Source organism: Coffea eugenioides, chromosome 5 (assembly GCF_003713205.1).
Source record: "Coffea eugenioides isolate CCC68of chromosome 5, Ceug_1.0, whole genome shotgun sequence".
NCBI classification, from domain to species: domain Eukaryota; kingdom Viridiplantae; phylum Streptophyta; class Magnoliopsida; order Gentianales; family Rubiaceae; genus Coffea; species Coffea eugenioides.
The window spans coordinates 5,180,598-5,201,789 of record NC_040039.1 but is presented as its reverse complement, the minus strand read 5'-3'; the positions used below and the strand labels follow the sequence as shown (position 1 = coordinate 5,201,789).

At 36.9% G+C, this 21,192-nt stretch overlaps 3 protein-coding genes and 2 non-coding genes across 5 annotated transcripts; 2 read left to right on the top strand and 3 right to left on the bottom strand.

Moving 5' to 3' along the window:
• The first annotated feature begins 433 nt into the window (after window positions 1-433).
• LOC113772678 lies at window positions 434-540 on the top strand. Its single transcript, XR_003468639.1, has one exon. It is a non-coding gene; the product is annotated as a small nucleolar RNA R71 (small nucleolar RNA).
• Window positions 541-6,591: 6,051 nt separating this feature from the next.
• LOC113771064 lies at window positions 6,592-7,158 on the bottom strand. Its single transcript, XM_027315689.1, has one exon. It carries the CDS (start codon window positions 7,156-7,158, stop codon window positions 6,592-6,594), a length of 567 nt encoding a protein of 188 aa, XP_027171490.1.
• Window positions 7,159-8,781: 1,623 nt separating this feature from the next.
• Window positions 8,782-11,036, bottom strand: LOC113772366 (putative disease resistance protein RGA3). Its single transcript, XM_027316956.1, has 2 exons — window positions 9,385-11,036; window positions 8,782-8,822 (listed from the first exon to the last, which is right to left on the bottom strand). The coding sequence occupies exon 1, from the start codon at window positions 10,966-10,968 to the stop codon at window positions 9,394-9,396; it is 1,575 nt and encodes a 524-aa protein (XP_027172757.1). The 5' UTR covers window positions 10,969-11,036; the 3' UTR covers window positions 8,782-8,822; window positions 9,385-9,393.
• LOC113771063 (putative disease resistance protein RGA1) lies at window positions 10,994-12,225 on the bottom strand. Its single transcript, XM_027315688.1, has 2 exons — window positions 11,079-12,225; window positions 10,994-11,010 (listed from the first exon to the last, which is right to left on the bottom strand). The coding sequence occupies exons 1-2, from the start codon at window positions 12,223-12,225 to the stop codon at window positions 10,994-10,996; spliced, it is 1,164 nt and encodes a 387-aa protein (XP_027171489.1).
• An 8,171-nt stretch (window positions 12,226-20,396) lies between these two features.
• On the top strand, window positions 20,397-20,503 carry LOC113772639. The gene has a single exon (XR_003468606.1). It is a non-coding gene; the product is annotated as a small nucleolar RNA R71 (small nucleolar RNA).
• The last annotated feature ends 689 nt before the right edge of the window (window positions 20,504-21,192 follow it).

Below are 21,192 nucleotides of genomic sequence, written 5' to 3'. Positions count from 1 at the left end.
TCGCCATCCCGGATTGTACGTGTTGGACTATGGGTAGTACGGTCTTCGAGGCGCGGGTACGCCTCCAGCCATGTTCACTTGTTCAACCCCATCCTCTTGCAACATAGGGCAGGAGTCAGTGGGGTGGCCCACATTTGTGCAAATTCCACAGGCCTTTGCTTGATACATGTTTTCCATAGCTAATTGTCGTACAAAAGATGTCAGCTCCGATATTTGTTGCTGAATGGATGATGTCTCTACCTCGTTGACCCTACGGGTAGGGTTACTCTCACGGAAGCCAAACTGTTGAGAATTCTCTGCCATCGATTCAATGAGTAGCCATGCTTCCCTTGATGTCTTGTTCGCTAATGCTCCCCCACTTGCAGCATCAATGATACTCCTGTCGGACGATTGGAGTCCCTCATAGAAATATTGGATCAATAGTTGTTCACTAATTTGATGTTGTGAGCATCTAGTGTACAACTTATTGAACCTTTCCCAGTAATCATATAGAGACTCTCAAGGATACTGCTTAATGCTGCATATCTCTTTTCTCAGACTTGCAGCCCGGGATATAGGGAAAAATTTCTCCAAAAATTTCTTCTTAAGTTGGGCCAACGTTGTGATACTTCCTGCAGGTGGGTAGTATAACCAATCCTTTGCTGCATCCTTAAGGGAGAAAGGGAAGGCTCTGAGTTTAATTTGCTCCTTAGTAATGCCAGGAGGCTTCATGAGCATACCACATCGAATTCCTGGATGTGTTTATGGGGCTCCTCACCTGAGAGGCCATGGAACATGGGTAGGAGGTGAATTAATCCTGACTTCAATTCGAATGAGGTATTTTCAGCCAAAGTTGGGAATGTGATGCACAACGGCTGTTGGGGCAATTCCGGAGCAGCCAACGCCCTTAGTATCCTTGCATTCTCCATAGGAATATCCTCGTGGCATAGGTCACTTAAATTTTCACCACTCAAATTTGTTGACTCAACCTCTGGACCCAGTCTCTGAGATGCAATGCTAAATTGCTCCTCCCTGAGCTGTCTGGTCTCTTTCCTAGTTTGGCTCGCAGTCTTCTCTACTTCTGGGTCGAAATTCAATTCACCTGTACGAGAAGATCGAGGCATAAACTAGAAAAATGCTAGACAAATTCGACGAAAATGACTTAGAAAGAAACAAAATTAACCAAAACACCGCTCCCCGGCAACGGCGCCAAAAATTGACAGGTGCCGAACCTGTGCAATAATAATTACTAAAAAGTCCTAATTACCACCACAATTAATTATAGAACAAATCCAAATACTGGATCAGGGACCCGAGATGTGCAATGAATTACTTGATTCACCCTGTTCCCGAAGAGTTTGCTTGATCCGATATACCAGATTTGTCTATAAAAATATTAATTTTGCGTACAATGGCAAGTAGGGTCGATTCCACAGGGAGCGGGTAGGAAATTATTTCTTTCCAAGTCAATAAAATGAAATAGGGGGATAATTAATAGGATGAAAATAAAAACAAAATAAATAAAATTCAAGGGCTAACTCAACAAGTTCAATTTAGTAAAAATAGCAATTAATAAAATTCTACCCAAAGGATCAACTGCTCAGGCATGGTTCAATTAAATGATCATCGATGCACAGATATTTCATTCATCCGTCACTAGATTAGTTATAGCTATCAATAAGCTCTGACCACCAGTTTTTCTTACTTTTTCGACAATCAAGGTACGACCATTGACTGCTTCCCTAACCAGAAAACAACTCTAGGTATGACCGTAGGAATTTAATTATCCAATTGTATTAAAGCTAGAAGAACCCAACCCTAACCAATAAACACGCTAAGAGGGTTTATTTAAATTAGATCTTGCGTCTCCCCAACATAAAACCAATTATGGTGGTTGCCACTAGTTGTCAACTAAATGAACAATTACGGATTCAATTTAATTAACGTGGCAGTAGGCTATTATATTAAATTAAATATCCGGCCGTTGATACCCAATTAATAAAATACCCATGAACAATTAATCCAGGAAACACATGAATAGTAATGAATTGAAAGAAATAATAAAGATTCGATTAGATCTCATAAATATTGTGGGCCGCGCCTTCACGTCGACTTTTGGGTAGAGGAGAAAATTAGCCGCTTCTCATCGTGTCAATCCCGTGTGATTTAATTGAATTCATTCAATTAATCGCCGAAGAATTAGAAAAGTGAAACAACGAAGAAACAGTGCGGCGGAAGTCCCTTAATTCCTTTTCCTTATTTCGTGTCTGCGCTGGAGCCGCAATTACAAAGCAAAAGGCTAACGAAAGTTGTCCAAAGCAAGGGTTGAAAATCAAAAGGAAAAAAGACATCTGGCCTTTTTAATTGCTGCTGAAGAGAGGAAAAAAAAAGGGACAAAGCGTCTGATGGTACAAAAACAAAAAAACTAACCTAATTGATTTCTACCTAAAAGAAAGCAAGCGTCTGATACTATAATTGAGAACCAAAGCTCATTGCCTCGTGAACAGGGAAGAAACTCCAATAAAACTCTCTGACAATCCGCTTGTAAATTGCCTTTTTGTAGTGCGCCGTCAAGAGAAAAGAAAGAAACGTCTGGAGCAAAGCTTCCTTTTTTGGGGATTTTATCCTATGCACCGGGCTCACGTGGACCCAATTAATTAGTTAGTCCGACTGCTAGAGATCGCGGGTCCGGCTTTTCGGGAACCTCTATCTTTTCTGGCGTGGGCACGCCCTGAGATGAAGGGTCTTCTGGAAATTTGCCTCAAGAGATTACTTTTAACGCCAATTACCTATAATTCATACAAATAGCAAATATGAGCGAAATCTCAATTTTTAAACCCATGAGTAACCAAAATTAGAACAAAATAATAGTGCACAAGGCACCCAGTAATTGCTCTATCAGTCATAGCATATTTAATGGCATGATGTTCAGTTTGTATCCTGGGTCTAACAAAATAATGTACCATATATTTAGAAATAAATGTTCCTGATCTGCATTTTCCTCTCTAATAATGTCGATTCATGATCCAGTACCAAGGATGAATTTGTTTCCTTGTTTGAGTTGTATTGCAGATTGAAATGGCCTCTTTGTTTGAACACCATCTGAAATTTTAGGAAGCAGGAGCTGTAGACTAACATTAGAGATTTGTACTATTGTAATTCTTCTGAACCTTCTCAGCAGGCAGAATAGGATTCCTTACTCCAAAGATTTTGTGTTGTAATTCCCTGCATGCATTCAGTCGTGGGCTACATTGGGTTACATGGAATATTTGTTGGGATTTTTGTAACCCTTATATAACAGTTTCTTCTATACTCTCATGCACTACTTTGGTTTCTAATTTGATGTTTGTGGGGATTTTTGTTAATTTGTAAACAAACTTGGTGGTGAAACTAGTGCCAGTTTCTTGTCAAGCCTGGTAACTTAAGTAGCATTCGGCAAGGCTCTGTTGTTTCTTTGGGAATTCTTTCATATTTTGATTTTCTAGAAGCTGAACAGGAAGTACCAATTTTGCTTCTCCAGAGATGGAATTTTTGATCAGGTAATGTCTACTTGAGAGATAGTGACTTCAATTATGAAAGTCATTAGGCTAGGGCTGCCCAATTTCACAGTTAAAATGTGAGTTTTATAGATTCAATGATTTAACAGCCTTTATAGAAAGAATCAAATTATAACTTACTACTGGAGTTGAATATAAATACAATGAACTGTGATGCGTCAAAGTCTATTTTATCTTCAATCAACTTGAAGATAACTAGTTACATGTCTGAAATTTTCAATTATTTTTAAAAATTGTATCAATTAGGAAGGACTATGAATAGGAAGCAGGGATGGCAAAGGCATATTTTCAACTAAGTATTGAACATATATAATAGTGAATAAACAAAGGATGTGATAGGGTATAATTTGTTAATAATTTTATTATTAATTTTTCCTTTTTTCCCTGACAAATATTGTGTTAATTGCGGATATTTACTTATATTTGGTATTTGGAATTAATTTCAGGGATGAAACAGAAAATTATCAAAAAGGAGGGACTTTATGGAGAAAATGGAGACTTCTAAGGGCTTCAACCCTTGGGCCCTTTAATTGGTGGGGACCACAAGCTAGTGAAAGGCATTTAGTCATTTGGGCTCTTCAAAGAAAGCAACGTAGAGAGACTTGGAAGGAGAAGTAATTTGGAGGCTTTGTCCACATGTGTGGGGACCACCTAAATAGCTTTTAGTCATGTTTCTTTTTGTTTCTTTAAAAAGGGGACAACGTACAGAAGCAAAGTACCACCCTTTAGTTTAGCTTTTTAGTTTGGTTCTAGTTTTCTTTTTTTGACTGGCCTCTGACACACGCCAGGTGTTCGACAATATTCCCCAACGGGAAAAACATCTTTCACCCTTTGCTTTCTAGTAAAAACCGCAATGTTTATGCAATCCATTAATTCGTGTGGTGATTTAATTATGCGGCGTGGCTAAACCTTCCATCTAGTCAAGGGTCAACTCGACGGCGCAGTCCCGAAAATCTGTGAGATCTAATTAGTTTTCACGCGTTCCTTAATTTATTAATATTTGCACGTTGTCTGCTTGAATTTTCATGGGATTATTTTATTAATTGGATGTCAAGGGCCCGATGTTCAATGTGATTTATTAATCTCGTGCCAATTTAGTCAATTAAATCCGTAATTGTTTGATTGATTAATATTAGTGGCAACTGGTGTGTTTGCACATCAGGGGAACGTGCGATCTAATTTAAATAACCCTCGTAGCGTGTTTTTGATTAGGGCTAGGTTTTTCTGGTTATTAATGCAATTGGAAAATTAATTCCTACGGTCGTACCTAGGAGTACTTTTTTGGTTAGGGGTGATTAATGGTCGTACCTTGGTCATCTATAAATTAAGGAAAAATTGGTCATTAGAGTTCATCGATGGCTATAACTAGCCTATTAATAAATTAAGTGAATCTCTCTTGGATCAATGATCGGATAAATGGACTGTGCCTGAGTAGTTGCATCCTTGGCTAGAATTTATTTATTCCTGATTTAATTCTTGCTATATTCGCGCTAATTAATTATTTATTTTTAGTTGAATTGTTTAATTGTCTTTAGTTTCATTCCGGTGAAATCCCCCCCTACCAATTGGAATTTAAAAGAGACAAATATCTCCAGTCCCTGAGGAGACGACCCTACTTGCCACTGTCTACTATTTAGTAATTTTTGTCAACTAATTAATTCTGGTATATCGGATTAAGCAAACTCTTCGGGAACAGGGTGAATCAAGTAACCCATTGCACACCTAGAGTCCCTGCTCCAGTACCTAGGATTAATTATTGACTGCTTTTAGTGGTAGCTAGGTTATTATTATTATTATTGCACAGGTGCGACGCCCTGTCAGGATGATATTCAATTTTGGAATATGGATAGTTTGTTAAACTAGTTCATATATGTGAAATATGCAAATAATTGATTTATTATGATATGTCTTACAAGCTTTCAAGTTCAAAATTCTGCGGGTAGTAACTTTTGTCTTGTAAATGAAATTGTCAAGATTCATTATGATATTTTGTTCTAGTCACCTTATCCCCTTCCCGCTTCTGAAATTCCATTCCTTCCTTTCTTAAATGTTTTTTTAAAAAAGCTAATTAGCCCATTCACTTTTAGAAGAAAGTATTATTAACAAATCATTGTCATTACTACTACTAGAACTACCACTGCTCCTACTACTATAAAAGTATCATGAGTTTTGGTGCCTTTTAAGTTTACATGCACTTTTGTAGTCTATGTAAACATTGATTTTAAGAAAGGAAACAAGATAAAGAATAATTTGTCAACTTATTAACCTTTAACCATTAGAATAAGGATTACCTTTTTATACAGTCACAGTTTAGTGATTTTTTTATTACTAACTGTTTTGGATGTATGCCACATGTCTATTATTTGAATTTCAAATTTGAATTCATGCTACTCTTAGAATAATACCATAAAATAGGTGCGCTAATAATAGAGTGTCAATAATACACTATATAGATAAGCACGATGTACAAGCTTTCTTCTTTTATTAAATCTACACTAACTTACATACAATAGGACAATAATTATTTGAAGAAATAAAGACTAGTTGTGTAACAACTTGAAATCCAATCTAGAAATTGGTAAGGTTACAGATGCTTTCAACAAGTGATTTTGAACAAAACAAGTGGATGTGCCTCTTCAACCATATTTACAATTGTTTGAAATTTTACATGAACCCAAGTGAAAAGTTGATGTAGAGGTTGATCCCCCAATGCCTTCTGCTGTAGCTTCATTTTAAGCCATCAATGAGTATTATTATCTGGAAAACAAAGGACAAAAAAAAAGACATAAATGGAATTCCAAACTCAAGAGTTTACAGTTAGATATTGTTAGAAATTTAGTGTTATTTCATATTTTCATTATACATATAGATCTGTTAACACTTGATTCGTTATGAAGCACATGTCATAGTCTACAAAGTAAGCCTTTATTCGTTGTAATTCTATAAGTAATAATTATTTGACTTCAAAGATGATAGATACATAAAAAATGTGTGAATACCCATACCTGAGCAGATTAATATTCATCAAAACTCGAGGACTGTGTAATATCTTTATTCAATCATCTCTTATTTTGTCAGAGTAACGATCGCTCAACTTGAAGCAACGCTGAATATCCAAATTTTTGAGGGATGATATCTTTTTAATGATGCGATGTGGTAGAGTTTCAAGCTTATCACAGTTCCAAATTTCTAGCTCCTCTAGGCGTGACATGATAGAGACTGCAACTTCTTTATCATCTTCACTCAAGTCTTCCCAATTTGTCCAATTGTGAAAGGAATAAAAATGTAATTTTCTCAAATTTGGAAATGCCACTGCTTCAGCTGAGAATGATGACTCAGAGTTTGACAATGTATCAAGAGCATCACGACTATTCTCATGTAGTGCTTTTGTAACTCCAAAGAATTCCTTATCCAAACATTCTAGCTTTTGTGCTCCTACCAGCATAAGTTCTTCTAGGAATGATAGCTTCCACAAGGCAAGCAGGGATGAGATATTGTGGGGTTGCTCGATAGCTAGCTTCGTCAAGTTATTGGTGTGAGACTTCGTGACAAGCCAACTTGGTAACTGGGCTCCAGGATAGCCAACTAGCTCAAGTTCCTCCAAGTTTGGTGGCGGTTCCATACTTTCTATGCAACTTGGAGTTTCTATAAAGTGGGCCCTATCGCTAAAGTACAAATCCATTTCACGCATGTTGACTTTCTTTGAGTTTCGCACTCCCAAAATCTATTTCTCCTAACTCCTGTAGGAGAAATAAATCCTTTAAAATTTTACTTTCAAATCTTCTTCTCTTAATACCAAATACCCATGTTTGGTCAAACTAAAATATTCCATTTGTAAGGAAACTAGTAGCCAATTAAGAGTACAATAGGATTTGCAAAAAAATTACTTTTTCAAATGTCAAAATTGTCAAAATTCTGCACTCCTATTTTAAGTTTAAAAGGTGCCTCTTATTTTAGAACAGTATCCTATTTCCAATAAACTAATAAAAGGAAAGCTAGATTCCCTGTAAATGCTTAATGTGTTGACTGGTGGAAGCTTGGTTGTAAGGTCAACAAGCTTTGTATGTATTTTCTTCAAATGAGCTTACGATTTCGTGAGAAATTTCATTTTTGCCCACTCCAAGCCTCGACCCTTTTAGTATGCCAAGGACTGAATGGAACGGAGTATAAATTCAATGCCTCAAGCCTTTCCGATTTTGTTGCATGAGACTGACATTAATGCCCAAAAATTATATTGCCCTGAAATGAATCTTGACTATTGTATCAAAACTAGAGTTATCCGTTTAAATATGGAAACATATTCCTCCATCAAAATGAGGATTTTTATAATCTGTTAGAGTATTATTAGTGCTCTGCAAAACATAAAACGCATTAATTTTATATTTTTCTTTTTTCAAATCCTTTTAGTGAAATTATTATTTGTTTCAATTTTACTTATCAGTTTAGCAAAGATGGGGGAATGGATGATTTTAGCTCTTGTTTCAACTGTTGGTGACTTTTTTTAGTAGGTTTTATTTCTCGTGTTGTGATCTTCCTCTGTTGCACTTCCATTGTGGCCTTTTTAATTTTATGTATCTTTTTTTAGTACGTTTTATGTACTTACGCCATTTCGGATACAGCAAATTGATTATTGTAACCATGTCAGAATGAACGATGTATATTTTCATGGATTTTGTCATGGTACCTGTACAATTTTGATACAGGCAAATGAATTACAGTAATAAATGCTCTCAATATTGGATATGGAGGTCAACCAGTTTTTTAGACTTGTTGACCGCGGATATATATATATATATATATATATATATATATATATTTCAACATCTATGTTTTGATTTTACCATTAGTACAACTCTTTTATGTAAAACGTTATTATCCTTGTAAACATTTTCTTGAGAAAAGAAACAGATTAAAAATTAATTTGTCAATTTGTTAGCTTTTAACCATTAGGATAGTACCATATAGATTGCCACAATAGTACATTATACAGATAAACACAATATACAAACTTTTTTTTTATTAGATCTACACAAACTTACATACATAGGACAATAATAATTTGAAGAAACAAAGGCTGGTTCCATAAACACTTGAAAGTCAATCTCGAAATTGTTAAAGTTACAGGCTTTCAACAAATGATTCTGAACAAGCCTTGTGCATGTGACTCTTCAAACTTATTCACAATTATTTGAAATTTTACATGCACCTACGTAAAAAGTTGACATAGAGATTGATCCCCCATTGCCTTCTGTTGCAGCTTAAATCTGAGCCATCAATAAGTATTACCTGGGAAACAAGGGACAAAAGCGAAAAAAAATAAGACAAGATATATATAAATGGAATTCTAAACTCAAGAGTTAGATATTGTAAGAAATTTAGTGTTGTATTTACTAGTTAATGACTTGCATCTTCTCAAAGAAAAAAAAAACACCCACTCTAAACTATTAATGATTATTTCCACTTGATTTATATGCAAATTATTTATTACTTTTTTCTCTGAAGCAAAAGGAATTTAGGTATACTGTTCTACTAAATTCTCCAAGTGTGCCGAAGGTTAATTTGAATGAAATTTCGTAGAAGTCATATGAGATAAATTTTTATCTTATATGCATAACATTACATCAAAAGTTATGCATCTCAGATGGTATTAAATTAAGGAGGCCATTTTCCCAGATGCATCATCATTAATTTCATATTGGAATTATATATATGTCTCAATTAGCACTTGACTCGTTATTAAGGACATGTCATGCTACAAAGTAGGCCTTAGTTTATTGTAATTCTATAAGTAGTAACTATTCGACTTCAAAAGATGACAGATACATAAAAAATGTGTGACTAATCATACCTGAACAGATTAATATTGAGATATGTGAATTCGAGGAATGCGTGATGATATTTTCAGCCAGTCGTCTCCTGTTTTGTTGGAGTAACGATCCCTTAACTTGTTGCAATGCTGAACTTTCAAGCTTTTGAGAGATGACATCTTTCCAAGGATGCGATGTGGCAGACCCTTCAGCTCATCACAAGCCTCAATCTCTAGCTCCTCTAAGCATGGCATGATAGAGACAACAACTTTTTCATCCTCTTCACTCAAGTCTTCCCAATTTGTCCAATTTGGGAATTTAAGAAAATGTAATTTTCTCAAATTCGGAAATGCTACTGCTTCAGTTGAGGATGATGACTCGAATTTTGACAATGTGATTCCGAAGAATTCCTTACCCAAATATTCTAGCTCTTCCACATACTCAAGGCGAAGTTCTTCTAGGGATGATAGCTTCCACAAAGTAGGCAAGGATGAGATATTGCGGGGCTCAACGATAAATAGTTTTGTCAAGCTACTGATGAGAGTTTCTGTCACAAGCCAACTTGGTAGCTGGGTTCCTGGATAGGTAACTAGCGCAAGTTGTTGCAAGTTTGGAGGTGGTTCCATGGTTTGAATCCAACTTGGAGTTCCTTCAGAGTGGGCCTCATCGCTAAACCGCAGTAACATCTCACGCAAGTAAATTTTCTTTCCAAGTTCCGCACTCCCAAAATCTCCTTTTCCATGAATATCAACATACAATCTCTCCAGTTGCTTCAGATCCTTCAAAATTGCCAAATCAACAGAGTTGTTGCTAGCAATGAAACTAGTCAAACTACAAAGTGAAGTCAGCTTCCCGAGTCCTTGTTGCATTTGAAGTAATTCATAGGTGTTATGATTGAAAAGGTGCTTCAAGTGTACAAGACCTTCAATCCTTTTAGGAAGGCACGAAAGCTTTCTACAATAACTGATATCCAAAGTTTCCAGATAATATAGATCACATATAGCTTCTGGCAATGTCTCAAAAGGATTCCAACTTAAGTCCAAGTGTCGAAGATGAACCAAACTTCCAACCTTAGTAGGGACTTCACGTAACTGACAATGACTTAAAGTTAGCGTCCTCACGCAATTCAGACCGCGAAAGAGATCTTGGGGAACTCTTCCCCGTGAAAAAGCAAAAAGGCTCCTGAGCCTTCCAAGATCAAATGCTGAAGAACTAAACGTCTCCTCAGTGCCTTCCAAAATTGTTAGATGACGGGCTCTTTCACTCAATAAATTTCCTCCAATTCCATCAAGTACATGACATTCATTTTTTGTGAGAAATCGTGCAAAATCATGCACTATGTCATGCATCTTGCACTTCATAAATTCATGCCCTGAATACGTTCCTTTTCGAATTTCTTGAAAAAAGGAGCGCATTGCCAAATTGTTGAAGTACTCAAGGCCCACCAGCTCCAAGCACTCACCTCTTCGTCTTGGGCGAACATAACCTTGTGCTATCCACAGCCTAATAAGCTCTTCTACAACTATCTCATGATCTTTGGGAAAGACAGCACAATAGGAGAAGCAACTTTTCTGCTCTGGGGACAACTCGTTGTAGCTTAGATAAAAATGAGGGAAAAGGTCCATAGTTGCTTCCTCCAATTGCCATATCTCACTGTCCAAAACATTCTGCCATTGTTGTACGGTATCTTTGAACCGTAACAGGCTTCCCATGGTCTTTGCAGCAAGTGGCAAGCCCTTGCATTTTTCTGCAATTTTCCACCCAATACTTTGTACCTTCTTGCACCACTCCTCTGCTCTTCCAGCAAATGCTATCCTTTGCATTATTAGCCAACAATCAGAGTCAGATATTAGGTCCAAGGGGTGAGTATGAGTAGTTCCCACCACTCTGGCCACTCTATGACTCCTTGTTGTCACCAAGATTACACTTCCGGGAGCCCCATCCTTGAGAGAGTATTGGAAAGGTTTCCACTTTGAGTCGTCCTCTGTCCAGACATCATCTAGGACAAGCAGGAATCTCTTACCGGAAAAAGTTTCTTTTATAAGTTGGATCAACGAATCCAACTCCAATGATTCCAACTCTGACGAGTCCGGTACTAGACTCTCAAGGATTGCTTTCACGATCCTTTTCTCATTGAAAGGATCTGACACGCATACCCATTTTTTAAGCTCAAAATGGTTCTTGACTCTATCATCATTGAAGAGTAACTGGGCAAGTGTTGTCTTTCCTGTACCCCCGGTCCCTACTATGGAGATGACTTGAATCCCATCTCTTCCTTGACTAATATGACTACTACTCTCAGGCAAAATTTTGTCAAGAACCTTATCCTTATCAGCTGCTCGACCATAGACCTCTGATTCGTCTATGCTTGAGGTAGTCATAATTCGTTGAAAATCATGAGAATCAGGAATCCCCCCACGTGTAATAAACTTGAATTGATCTGCCTCTTTCAAAGTTAATTCTAGCCGTTCATTTATTTTCTTTATTTTCTTAGCTATACCACTACGCACAGGAAGTTGTTTGAGACAAGAACAAAGGCATGGTATAAAGGAACGAACCTTGTTCCGCAGTGTTGGCTGCATTCTGGCATTCTGTTGAGTTCCCTCATTCTTTGATCTGTGAATCTTGAAGTTCCAGTCGTCCAGCACGTCATCCATCTCATATGTTATGTCCTCAAGCTTTTCTAGCCAAATTCCAACACTTCTGTCCTTCAGCCTTCGTCTCTCTGCATCATGCAGCACTTTTTCAATGGTTGCCAACTTAGAGGAGATATTTGCCACCTCCTCTTCAACCCCCATCACCAAGTTGACCTTCTCCCCAAGCTGCTTCAGGGCAACATCACCCAGTACATCTATTATCTTCGGAACAAACAATTCAGCCATTGTTTATGGTTGTTAGCTGAGAATTTGTGTATTTCGAAGTGGAAAACTGTTTGTTTGTTTAGAATTAGAAACAACAAATATGTCCAGGCATTTATAGATTGGATGGCATAAAAAATTCCTTACTTTGATGCGCACTCAATTAAAGAATAAAGCATTCCTTATTCTAGTGTTTGGAATCAGAAAACATTGACGTTAACCTTGCACACAAGAATAAAGAGAAAAGCAAAGTTGTGTATCCCTCTTTTTTGTTGTTGAATTAATTGAAACGCGTAAAACATGTGAAAAAGTGTAAAACAAATTGTCGGGATTCTTATATTTACAAAACGAATTGCTAGTTGTTTTAATACAAAGATTATTTAAGGCAACAAGTATCAATTTTCCCAAACGAAATGAAATTAAATATGAAAAGTGACTAAAATGTAACATGCGACCATGGTTTCTGATCATAAATATTTTTTTTCTTTTGGATAATGTTATTTGTCATAAAGTATCTACTCTATACTTTATAGGTGATCTATATAAAAAAGGTCATATACCAATAGCATGCCATCTGTTAAAGGGCTGTTTTTGTTTGTGAAAGATTTCTTTTTAAATATTTGAACAGGTGCCCATTGCCTACTCTAACCTCTCATTTCATGGGCGAGAATGCTCATTATGGAAAGATCTTTGCATCTGAAATGGTAAGGAAAAAAATTATCATTCTAGAGTGTCTAGTACACAAGTTAGAGTGGAATATTCATTCATTTTCTAGTATTTATTATAATCAATATTTAAATGTCAAAATAGAATATAATTAATAGAAATTTGACTTGGTTACCCATGATTAATTTATAGGACATGATATGTTTTATTACTTTTGTTTTATTTGTTATATATACTATATTATATGTTGATTGATACAAAAATTTAGCATCTAACTTTGGATTACTTACTATGCTTTGCAGTAAAACAAATCTTTGTCGACTTTGATACTGTGAATGAAACATGTAACTGACTTAGATGAATATTTCAACCGTGCATTCTAGGTTTCCCTCTTATATGAATTTGCTTGAACCATCATCTCAGAATCACTTGCATGATTTTCAAACAAAATTCTGAGCTATAGAAATGAGTAAGAAACCATCCACCATTAAAGTATTCATTTCCTTTTGAACAATGATGGGATCTTCTTCTAGCCTTCTTTTTACTATTCTTTCCTCCTTTACCATATCCACGTTAATTTCATTGTTGCGTGCAAGGCTAAAAATCACATTTCACCCAAATATATGCTCATGAGGCCATTTTATCATGTACTAAATTCTTCATACAAGTTTAATGATCAATATCATGTCATGATTAATATTTATTTAGGTTAGTTTATCTATATATTTCTAATTTTAATGATCATTAAAAAAAGAAGCCTTACTCACAATTTAATTAGTGAGACATTGGATGAAGTAGAATAAGTTAAGGTATTTATGGATTAAACAGCATAAAAAATTTCTTACTTTGATGCACACTCAATTAACCAATACAGCATTCGTCTTGATCTATTTTAACAAAAAAACTGATATTCATATTCCAGTTGTTGGGAATCAAGCAAAATTGGCGTAAACCTTGCACACAAAAATAAACGCAAAATTAAGGTCGCGTATTTCTTTGCAAACTGTATCCATGATTCTTCTTAATCTATCCCTTTTTTTTTTTTTTTTGTAGTTGAGTTAATTGAAAAGTGTAAAAATCTGATGAAAGTGTTGCCAATGACCACTTGGGGACTTGTTAGAAGGATCTTTTTACACTTCAAATCAGGATTCTTATCCTTGCAAGAAGCACTGTCAGATTTGTGGAATGAAAAGTTTATTTGGTGCACCAAATGTCAATTTTTCTAAATAAAAGGAAACGTGTTTATATATATATATATATAGAGTTCTTATTTTAATTAGAGTTATTTCTCACTCCTACATAACATGTTTAATTGAAAAGTATTTACAGATCAACTTGTTTCAATTTCTTAGGAGAAATTCTCACCAAGAACTATCTGGTGTAATTAGCCTTGGAAGCCTTAGTTTAATTGTTAAAATTGAGACCCCTAAGAATTACAGGTTCTGGGTTCTAATTCCCCTATCCCTTCCCACTTCTTACATGCTCTTATTTTAATTAGAGTGATTTCTCACTCCTACTTAACAATTGAAAAGTACTTACGGATCAATTTGTTACAATTTCTTGCTAGAAATTCTCACAAAAATTATCTGATGTAATCAGCCTTGAAGGCCTTAATCTGGTTATTAAAATTGAAACCCCGGAAATTAGATGTCCTGGATTCTAATTTTCCTACCCCTCCTCACTTTTGAAATCTCATTACTAGTTCTTTAGCTCGAAACAAATACAAAAACATAGAGTGGGTGGTCAGAATTGAATGAAAATCATTGCTAGATGCTAAACAAGAACATCAGAAAACAGTTTGGATTTTTTCGTATGACTACCAACAATCGCGTCAAACTGCTTTTCTTTTATTCTAATGATATAAAATAAAACACATTCCGCTAATTTGTATAGGGTTAATCCCACTTTTCACTTTTTACCCATGCTCAGATTTTTGCTTTGATTTCTAAACTTTAAAATGAGACATTTTAGTCCTTAAAATAAAAATTTTGTCCCACTTTGACAGGTTGTCGAAACCTGTACAATAATAAAATTAAACCTAATTGCCAGTTAAAGTAACCAAAACCCGATTCCAAGTACTGGAGCAGGGATTCTAGGTGTGCAATGGGTTACATGATTCACCCTGTTCTCGAAGAGTTTACTTGATCCGATATACCCGAATGGGATGATTTTTTCACAAATAATTATTAATTTGTAAACAGGGCAAGTAGAGTCGTATCCTCAGGAATTAGGGATATTTGTCTCTTTCGAAATTCAAAATAACACGGGGGGTGTTTTTGTATAAACGATGACAATCAAAGAAATTCAAATAAAAATAAATAGCTAACTAGAAATTAAATGACAATTCACTAAAATTTGAGCAATAATAATTAAAGGTCTAGCCAAGAAACAACTTCAGCAATGGTTCACCTAATTGATCATCGATACAAAGGCAATTCCAATTATTTACTAATAAATAGGTTATAACTGCCAAACAAGCGATGACAGTCAACCCCTCCTTACTGTATCGGTGATTAAGGTACGCCCGTTAATTACTGTTCTAATTGAGAAATAATCCTAAGTACGCCCGTAAAATTTAATTCCCCAATTGCCTTACGTATTAAAGGAGCCCTATTCTAATCAAATAACGCACTACCAGGGTTATTTTAGATTAGCCTGTGTATTCTCTTGGCACAAATCTAATCATGCCAGTTGTCACTATATTAAGACAATTAAACAATTACGGATTTAACTCTAATTGACAATAGATTATTAAATCAACTCATTATCCGGATCCAAAACAATCAATTAATTAAATAACCATAAACACTGCAATCAGGGAATATGCAAATACCACTAAATAAGAGGAAAAGATAAAAATAAATCGATCTCACAATTTTTAGGCGAACCAAAACCTCCGTTGTTTCTTGACTAGATAAAAGGGATTTAGTTCATCCCTGATGCAAAAAACCCACACAAAATTGAAGCAACAGTATCGGCATTGTCCTTGCTCGCGTGAATTCAATTTGATCGAAGGAATAAAGAAAATCAAAGTTACAGGGGATGATTTAGTCTTCCTATGGCTCCTAACACACAGAGGAGAACTACTACCAAAAGCCAAAGACGGAAAAGTCAAAAGCTAAGCTAAAGTAGTGCTTGTTCTCTGATATCCTATTTCCTATCTAATTACTACCACCCCTGTGCGGCGTCCGCTCCAATTGCCCCCCAAACAAGAAGACTCCCAGTCAGCCCAGGAAAAGGGCTCCGTTGTAGCACCATTGTGGGGCTATGCTTGTTGATCTTTTTGGAAGCTCCCCACGTATTGAATATTTCACAAGAAGGCCTACTTTTTTAGCACTTTTTTGCTTCACCTCCTGTAATTTAGGCTAAATACCAAATATAAGTATATATTAACAATTAAAACAATATTTGATAAGGACAAAGGGGAAAATTAACAATAAAAGTACTAACAATTAACACCCTATCAATTCCCTCCACACCTAAATCATACTTGCCCTCAAGCATGAGAACAGCCAACAACCACCAATATTTGACAATGGTCATTGCTCCATCTACCATATTGCCAAGATACCAAGAAAAAAACATATATCAAGTATCAGTGATCAAAATCCGAGAAACACTACCCCAGTTAGCTTTTAAACCACAAACTCCTTCAATTCTAGGTTAACTAATCTAAGAAAAAGGAATGGCGCACAACATTTATCAGCAAATGGTCCAAATATTAACCAAAATCTCAACATTAGATCCATAAATCGGCAAGCTGACTTCTATCACACATTAACACAACCTTCACTTTTTTTTCATGTTTTCTTCTCTTTTTTTTTAATAGCACAAAAGACTTAGTCTCTAGCCATTGGAGCTTTTTGACGCGAACTCCAATATTTGCCAGATGAAGGAGCCCGGTTACTCAGCTCCTATCGCTATACGACCACGTACTCATAGAAATTACTACTTTTTTACGCGAGAACCGACACTTTAGGTGAAGATTCCCGGTTACTCAGTAGTAACACATAGCGGAGTACAGTCAACCTTATTTCACAGTCAGATAACACGATAACTCAAAATAACACATCAAAAGAAAACAAAAACAGCAGCCGCTAGCCTCATTTCTTCAAATATGGAGAACTAAAGTTAATAACCGGACCAATTCACATGAAAATGCCAACAATCATTCTCTATGCCTAGAAAAGTTAACCAAAAAAAATCAAAAGACTCAAGCAATCACCGATATTCACCAAAGAGATGTTCTTGAACTCAACCACATTAACTCGATACACTCTTATTATTAAAACTTGGCAATAGTAGAATTAGAGTCAACAATCCAACATCAAACTTTGGTAGTCATAGGAGAACTAGACAGATAAATGACAAAAAAGTAAACGAAAACTAGACAAATAACAAACTAAAAATAAAAGAAAAATATCTGAAAACTAAAAACTAGAAAAACTAGCTTACTAGCTGATTTCTCTGATACCTAAATGACACATTGCCCTTAATGTGTCAAATAAACAGCAAAAGCAAGAAAAAGGGCAATGAAACTTCCCTGAAATCACACGGACCATGTCGGGGTCACATCGGCGGGCGAGTTGCAAAAGAAGGAGGAAAACCCGAGTGCTGCATAAAGGCTACCAGATTCAGGGAGGATGGGCTACGAGTGGTGGGCGGCGTGCGGAGAGGCGCGTGCGGCAATGGCGGCGGCGTATGGCAGCGGAGGTAGTGAGAGCTGGTGGAGTGTGGCTGATGCCAAGCGTGAGAGAAAGTAGGGTTGCCCATGGGGTGGCTGCGTGCGGTGGTACGAAAAGAAGCGCGCGACTGCGGGCTTGGCCATGGGTGGACACGAGGAGAAGAGAGGGACGCAATGGAGTCGCGCGGCTATGCGACAGCGGAGGAGGTGCTGCGGAGTGCGATGGAGGAAGATGGAGGGCTCGTGGCATGCGCAAGGGTGAGCGGCGGCGGTCGTGGGTGGCGCGGCGTTCGCCAGGCGCGTGTGGGATGAAGGGGTGAGGTGGCGGCGGTGAAAAGTTTCGGCCGAAGAGAAGGAGAAAAAATTGGGGAAGAAGAAAGAAAGAAAAGAGGAAAAAAGAAAGAAAGAAAGAAAGAAAGAAAGAAAAGAAAAAGAAAAGAGAGAAAAGAAAAAAAATAAAATAGTTTTTGGTTTTTTTTCCAAAAATTTTTTTTCATTTTTTTCAAATTCAAATTTCAAAATTTGAATTTTTGAAAAAAAAACAAAACAGAAGGTTTAAAAATAAAATAATTTTATTTTTGTAAAAATTTTTTTTGAATAATTTTTTTTTTCTTTTTCAGTTTTGGGTCGTCAAACACCGCGTGGGCACGCCAAGATTGGTAAACGTCTACTGACCTTGGGAGTCACTTTTTGCACTTTAACGCGTGCCCTGCTCACGCGGGCACACCAAGATTCCATTTCCTACCAACATCGCGAGATGTCGAGAATTTACCAACACGGCGTGGGCACACCATGTTTTACAAACGTCCACTGACCATGAGGTTGGAGTTTACACGATTAATGCGTGCCCTCCTTGCGTGGGCACGCCAAGATTCCCTGTCTTGGTCACAATGGAGGAAAATATTAAGACCGACTACTACCCAAATGAGAAACGACAAAACGACAGAATTAAATAACGAAAAGCAATAAAACTAATATTTGGGTTGCCTCTCAAAAAGCGCCTTTCTTTAACGTTTTTGGCTAGACGTTAAGCACGACTTTTCAATTTGGATGTAATTCAATTTTTCTTATAATCTGTGGCCTTCCTCCGAGATCCAAATAGCCATTGAATGCAGCCTTCTTTCTTAATTTTCTATTCATCTTTACCTCATAAATTGCGTTCATCCCCTGATACTTGTTCGCAGCAACTTTGAATTTATGCCTACAAGAAAACTCAGAAAATTCTTGTACAGAGGGATTAATAGCATGAATAGCAAACACAGAGTGAGAGTTAACAGGATGTTTCATTGTATCAAAAATATTAAAGTGGACTATTTCTCCATCAAATTCCATTGTGAGAGTACCCTTACTAACATCAATCTTTGTTTGGACAGTACTCAAGAATGGCCTTACTAATATAATGGGTGATGGATTTGGGGCACTTTCATCATCCATGTAAAGTACATAAAAATCAACAGGAAAAATTAATCCATCTACTTGCACTAAAACATCCTCAACTACTCTATCTGGATAAGCAAATGTACGATCAGCCAATTGAATTATTATCCCTGTTTCTTTTAAAGGCCCTAAATTTAGGGAATCATAAATTGATTTAGGCATCACATTAATTAAAACCCCTAAATCTAGCATGACATTTTTAATTTTAGAATGTCCAATCTTACAGGGGATAATAAACATACCTGGATTTCCGCATTTAGGAGGTAATTTTCTTTGTAAAATCACTGAAACGTTCTCACTTACCACAATATGCTCATCCCCTCTCAACTTCTTCTTATTGATGCACATGCTTTTCAAGAATTTATCGTATTTTGGCACTTGCTTGATCGCGTCTAATAAAGGAATATTGATTGCTACCTTGCGAAAAACCTGTAGAATCTCCTTTTCTTTAACTTGCTTCTTTGGTTTCTCTAACCTGCTCAAAAAAGGCAGTGAGTTAGTTCCAACTCTAATTATAGAATCAGGAATTACCTTTGGATTTGCGTTTCTCATTCCTTCCTCCTCAAGTTCTTTGTCAATTCGATCTTCATTTTTATCCTTTGGAATCACAAGTTCGGGTCCCTGAATTTCCTTCCACTTCCTTAAGGTCATTGCACTTACATTCTTCAGATTCAGTTCAGGTTGAGACGGCAATTTTTCATAGACTTGGGATTCCAGACGGTTGATTGCTATTGCCATCTGACTTACCTGACTCTGCATTGCTTGCACCTGTCCCAGTTGATTTCTCATACTTTGTAGATCAGAATCCGTCTTTTGTTGATTAGCAATTAATTGCTTCATCATCTCTTCTATAGACGGACTTGGGTTTGAAGGGGGTGGTGGCGGGCGAGGCTGATACTGTTGTTGATACCCTTACTGTCTATTTGGTACAAAATCTGACAGCCTATTTCCTTCATAGCTGAAGTTAGGATGATCTCTCCAGCCCGGATTGTACGTATTCGAGTACGGGTCATATAGCTTTCTTGGCGCGGGCGCGTGACCAGCCATGTTCACTTGCTCCGCACTTTCTTCTCGAATCAGCGGACACATCTCTGTAGAATGACCTATAGCAGTGCAGATCCCACGTACCTTGGCTCGTGATGCATTTCCTACAGCCAATTGTCTAACAAAAAATGTTAGCTCTGTCAATTGCTGCTGGATAGAAGATGTCTCTACCTCATTCACTTTGCGTGTCAGGACATCCTCTCTCGTACCAAACTGTTGTGAATTCTCAGCCATTTCTTCAATTAGCTCCCACATTTCTCGAGGAACCTTGTTCACTAATGCCCCTCCACTTGCAGCATCAATTATACTTTTGTCTCTCAAGAGTAGCCCTTCGTAAACATATTGGATGAGCAGCTGCTCACTTATTTAGTGCCGAGGGCACTTAATGCACAACTTCTTGAATCGCTCCCAGTAATCAAAGAGCGATTCCCCTGGATACTGCTTGATACCACATATCTCCTTCCTTAGGCTTGCAGCTCGAGACGCAGGAAAATATTTGTCCAAAAACTTTTTCTTCAGTTGGTCCCAAGCGGTGATGCTACCTGGTGGTAGGTAGTACAGCCAATCTTTTGCAGAGTCCTTCAAGGAGAAGGGGAATGCCCTCATTTTTATCTGTTCTTCTGTAATTTTTGGGGGTTTCATGTTATTGCAAACGACATCAAACTCTTGCAAGTGTTTATATGACTCCTTACCTGGTAAACCATGGAAAGATGGTAAGAGATGAATTAGACCAAATTTTAATTCAAATGGAGTGTTATCATTTAAACTTGGGAAAGTAATGCATAAAGGCTGCTAATTTAAATCAGGAGCAGCCAATTCCCTTAATGTTCGTGCATTCGCCATAGTAACTTTTTCTTGATCCGAGTCACTCGAAGTGTCACCAAACGAATCTGTTGGTTCAACTTTTGGCTCAGGTCTCTGAGATGCAGCACTGGATTTCTCCTCTCTAAGTTGTCTGGTCTCTTTCCTTGTTCTACGTGCAGTCTTCTCTACCTCAGGGTCGAAAATTAATCAGAAAATTAGAACAATAATGAGTTAAAAAAAAACAAATAACTGGCACCAGTCCCCGGCAACGGCGCCAAAAATTGACAGGTTGTCAAAACCTGTACAATAATAAAATTAAACCTAATTGCCAGTTAAAGTAACCAAAACCCGATTCC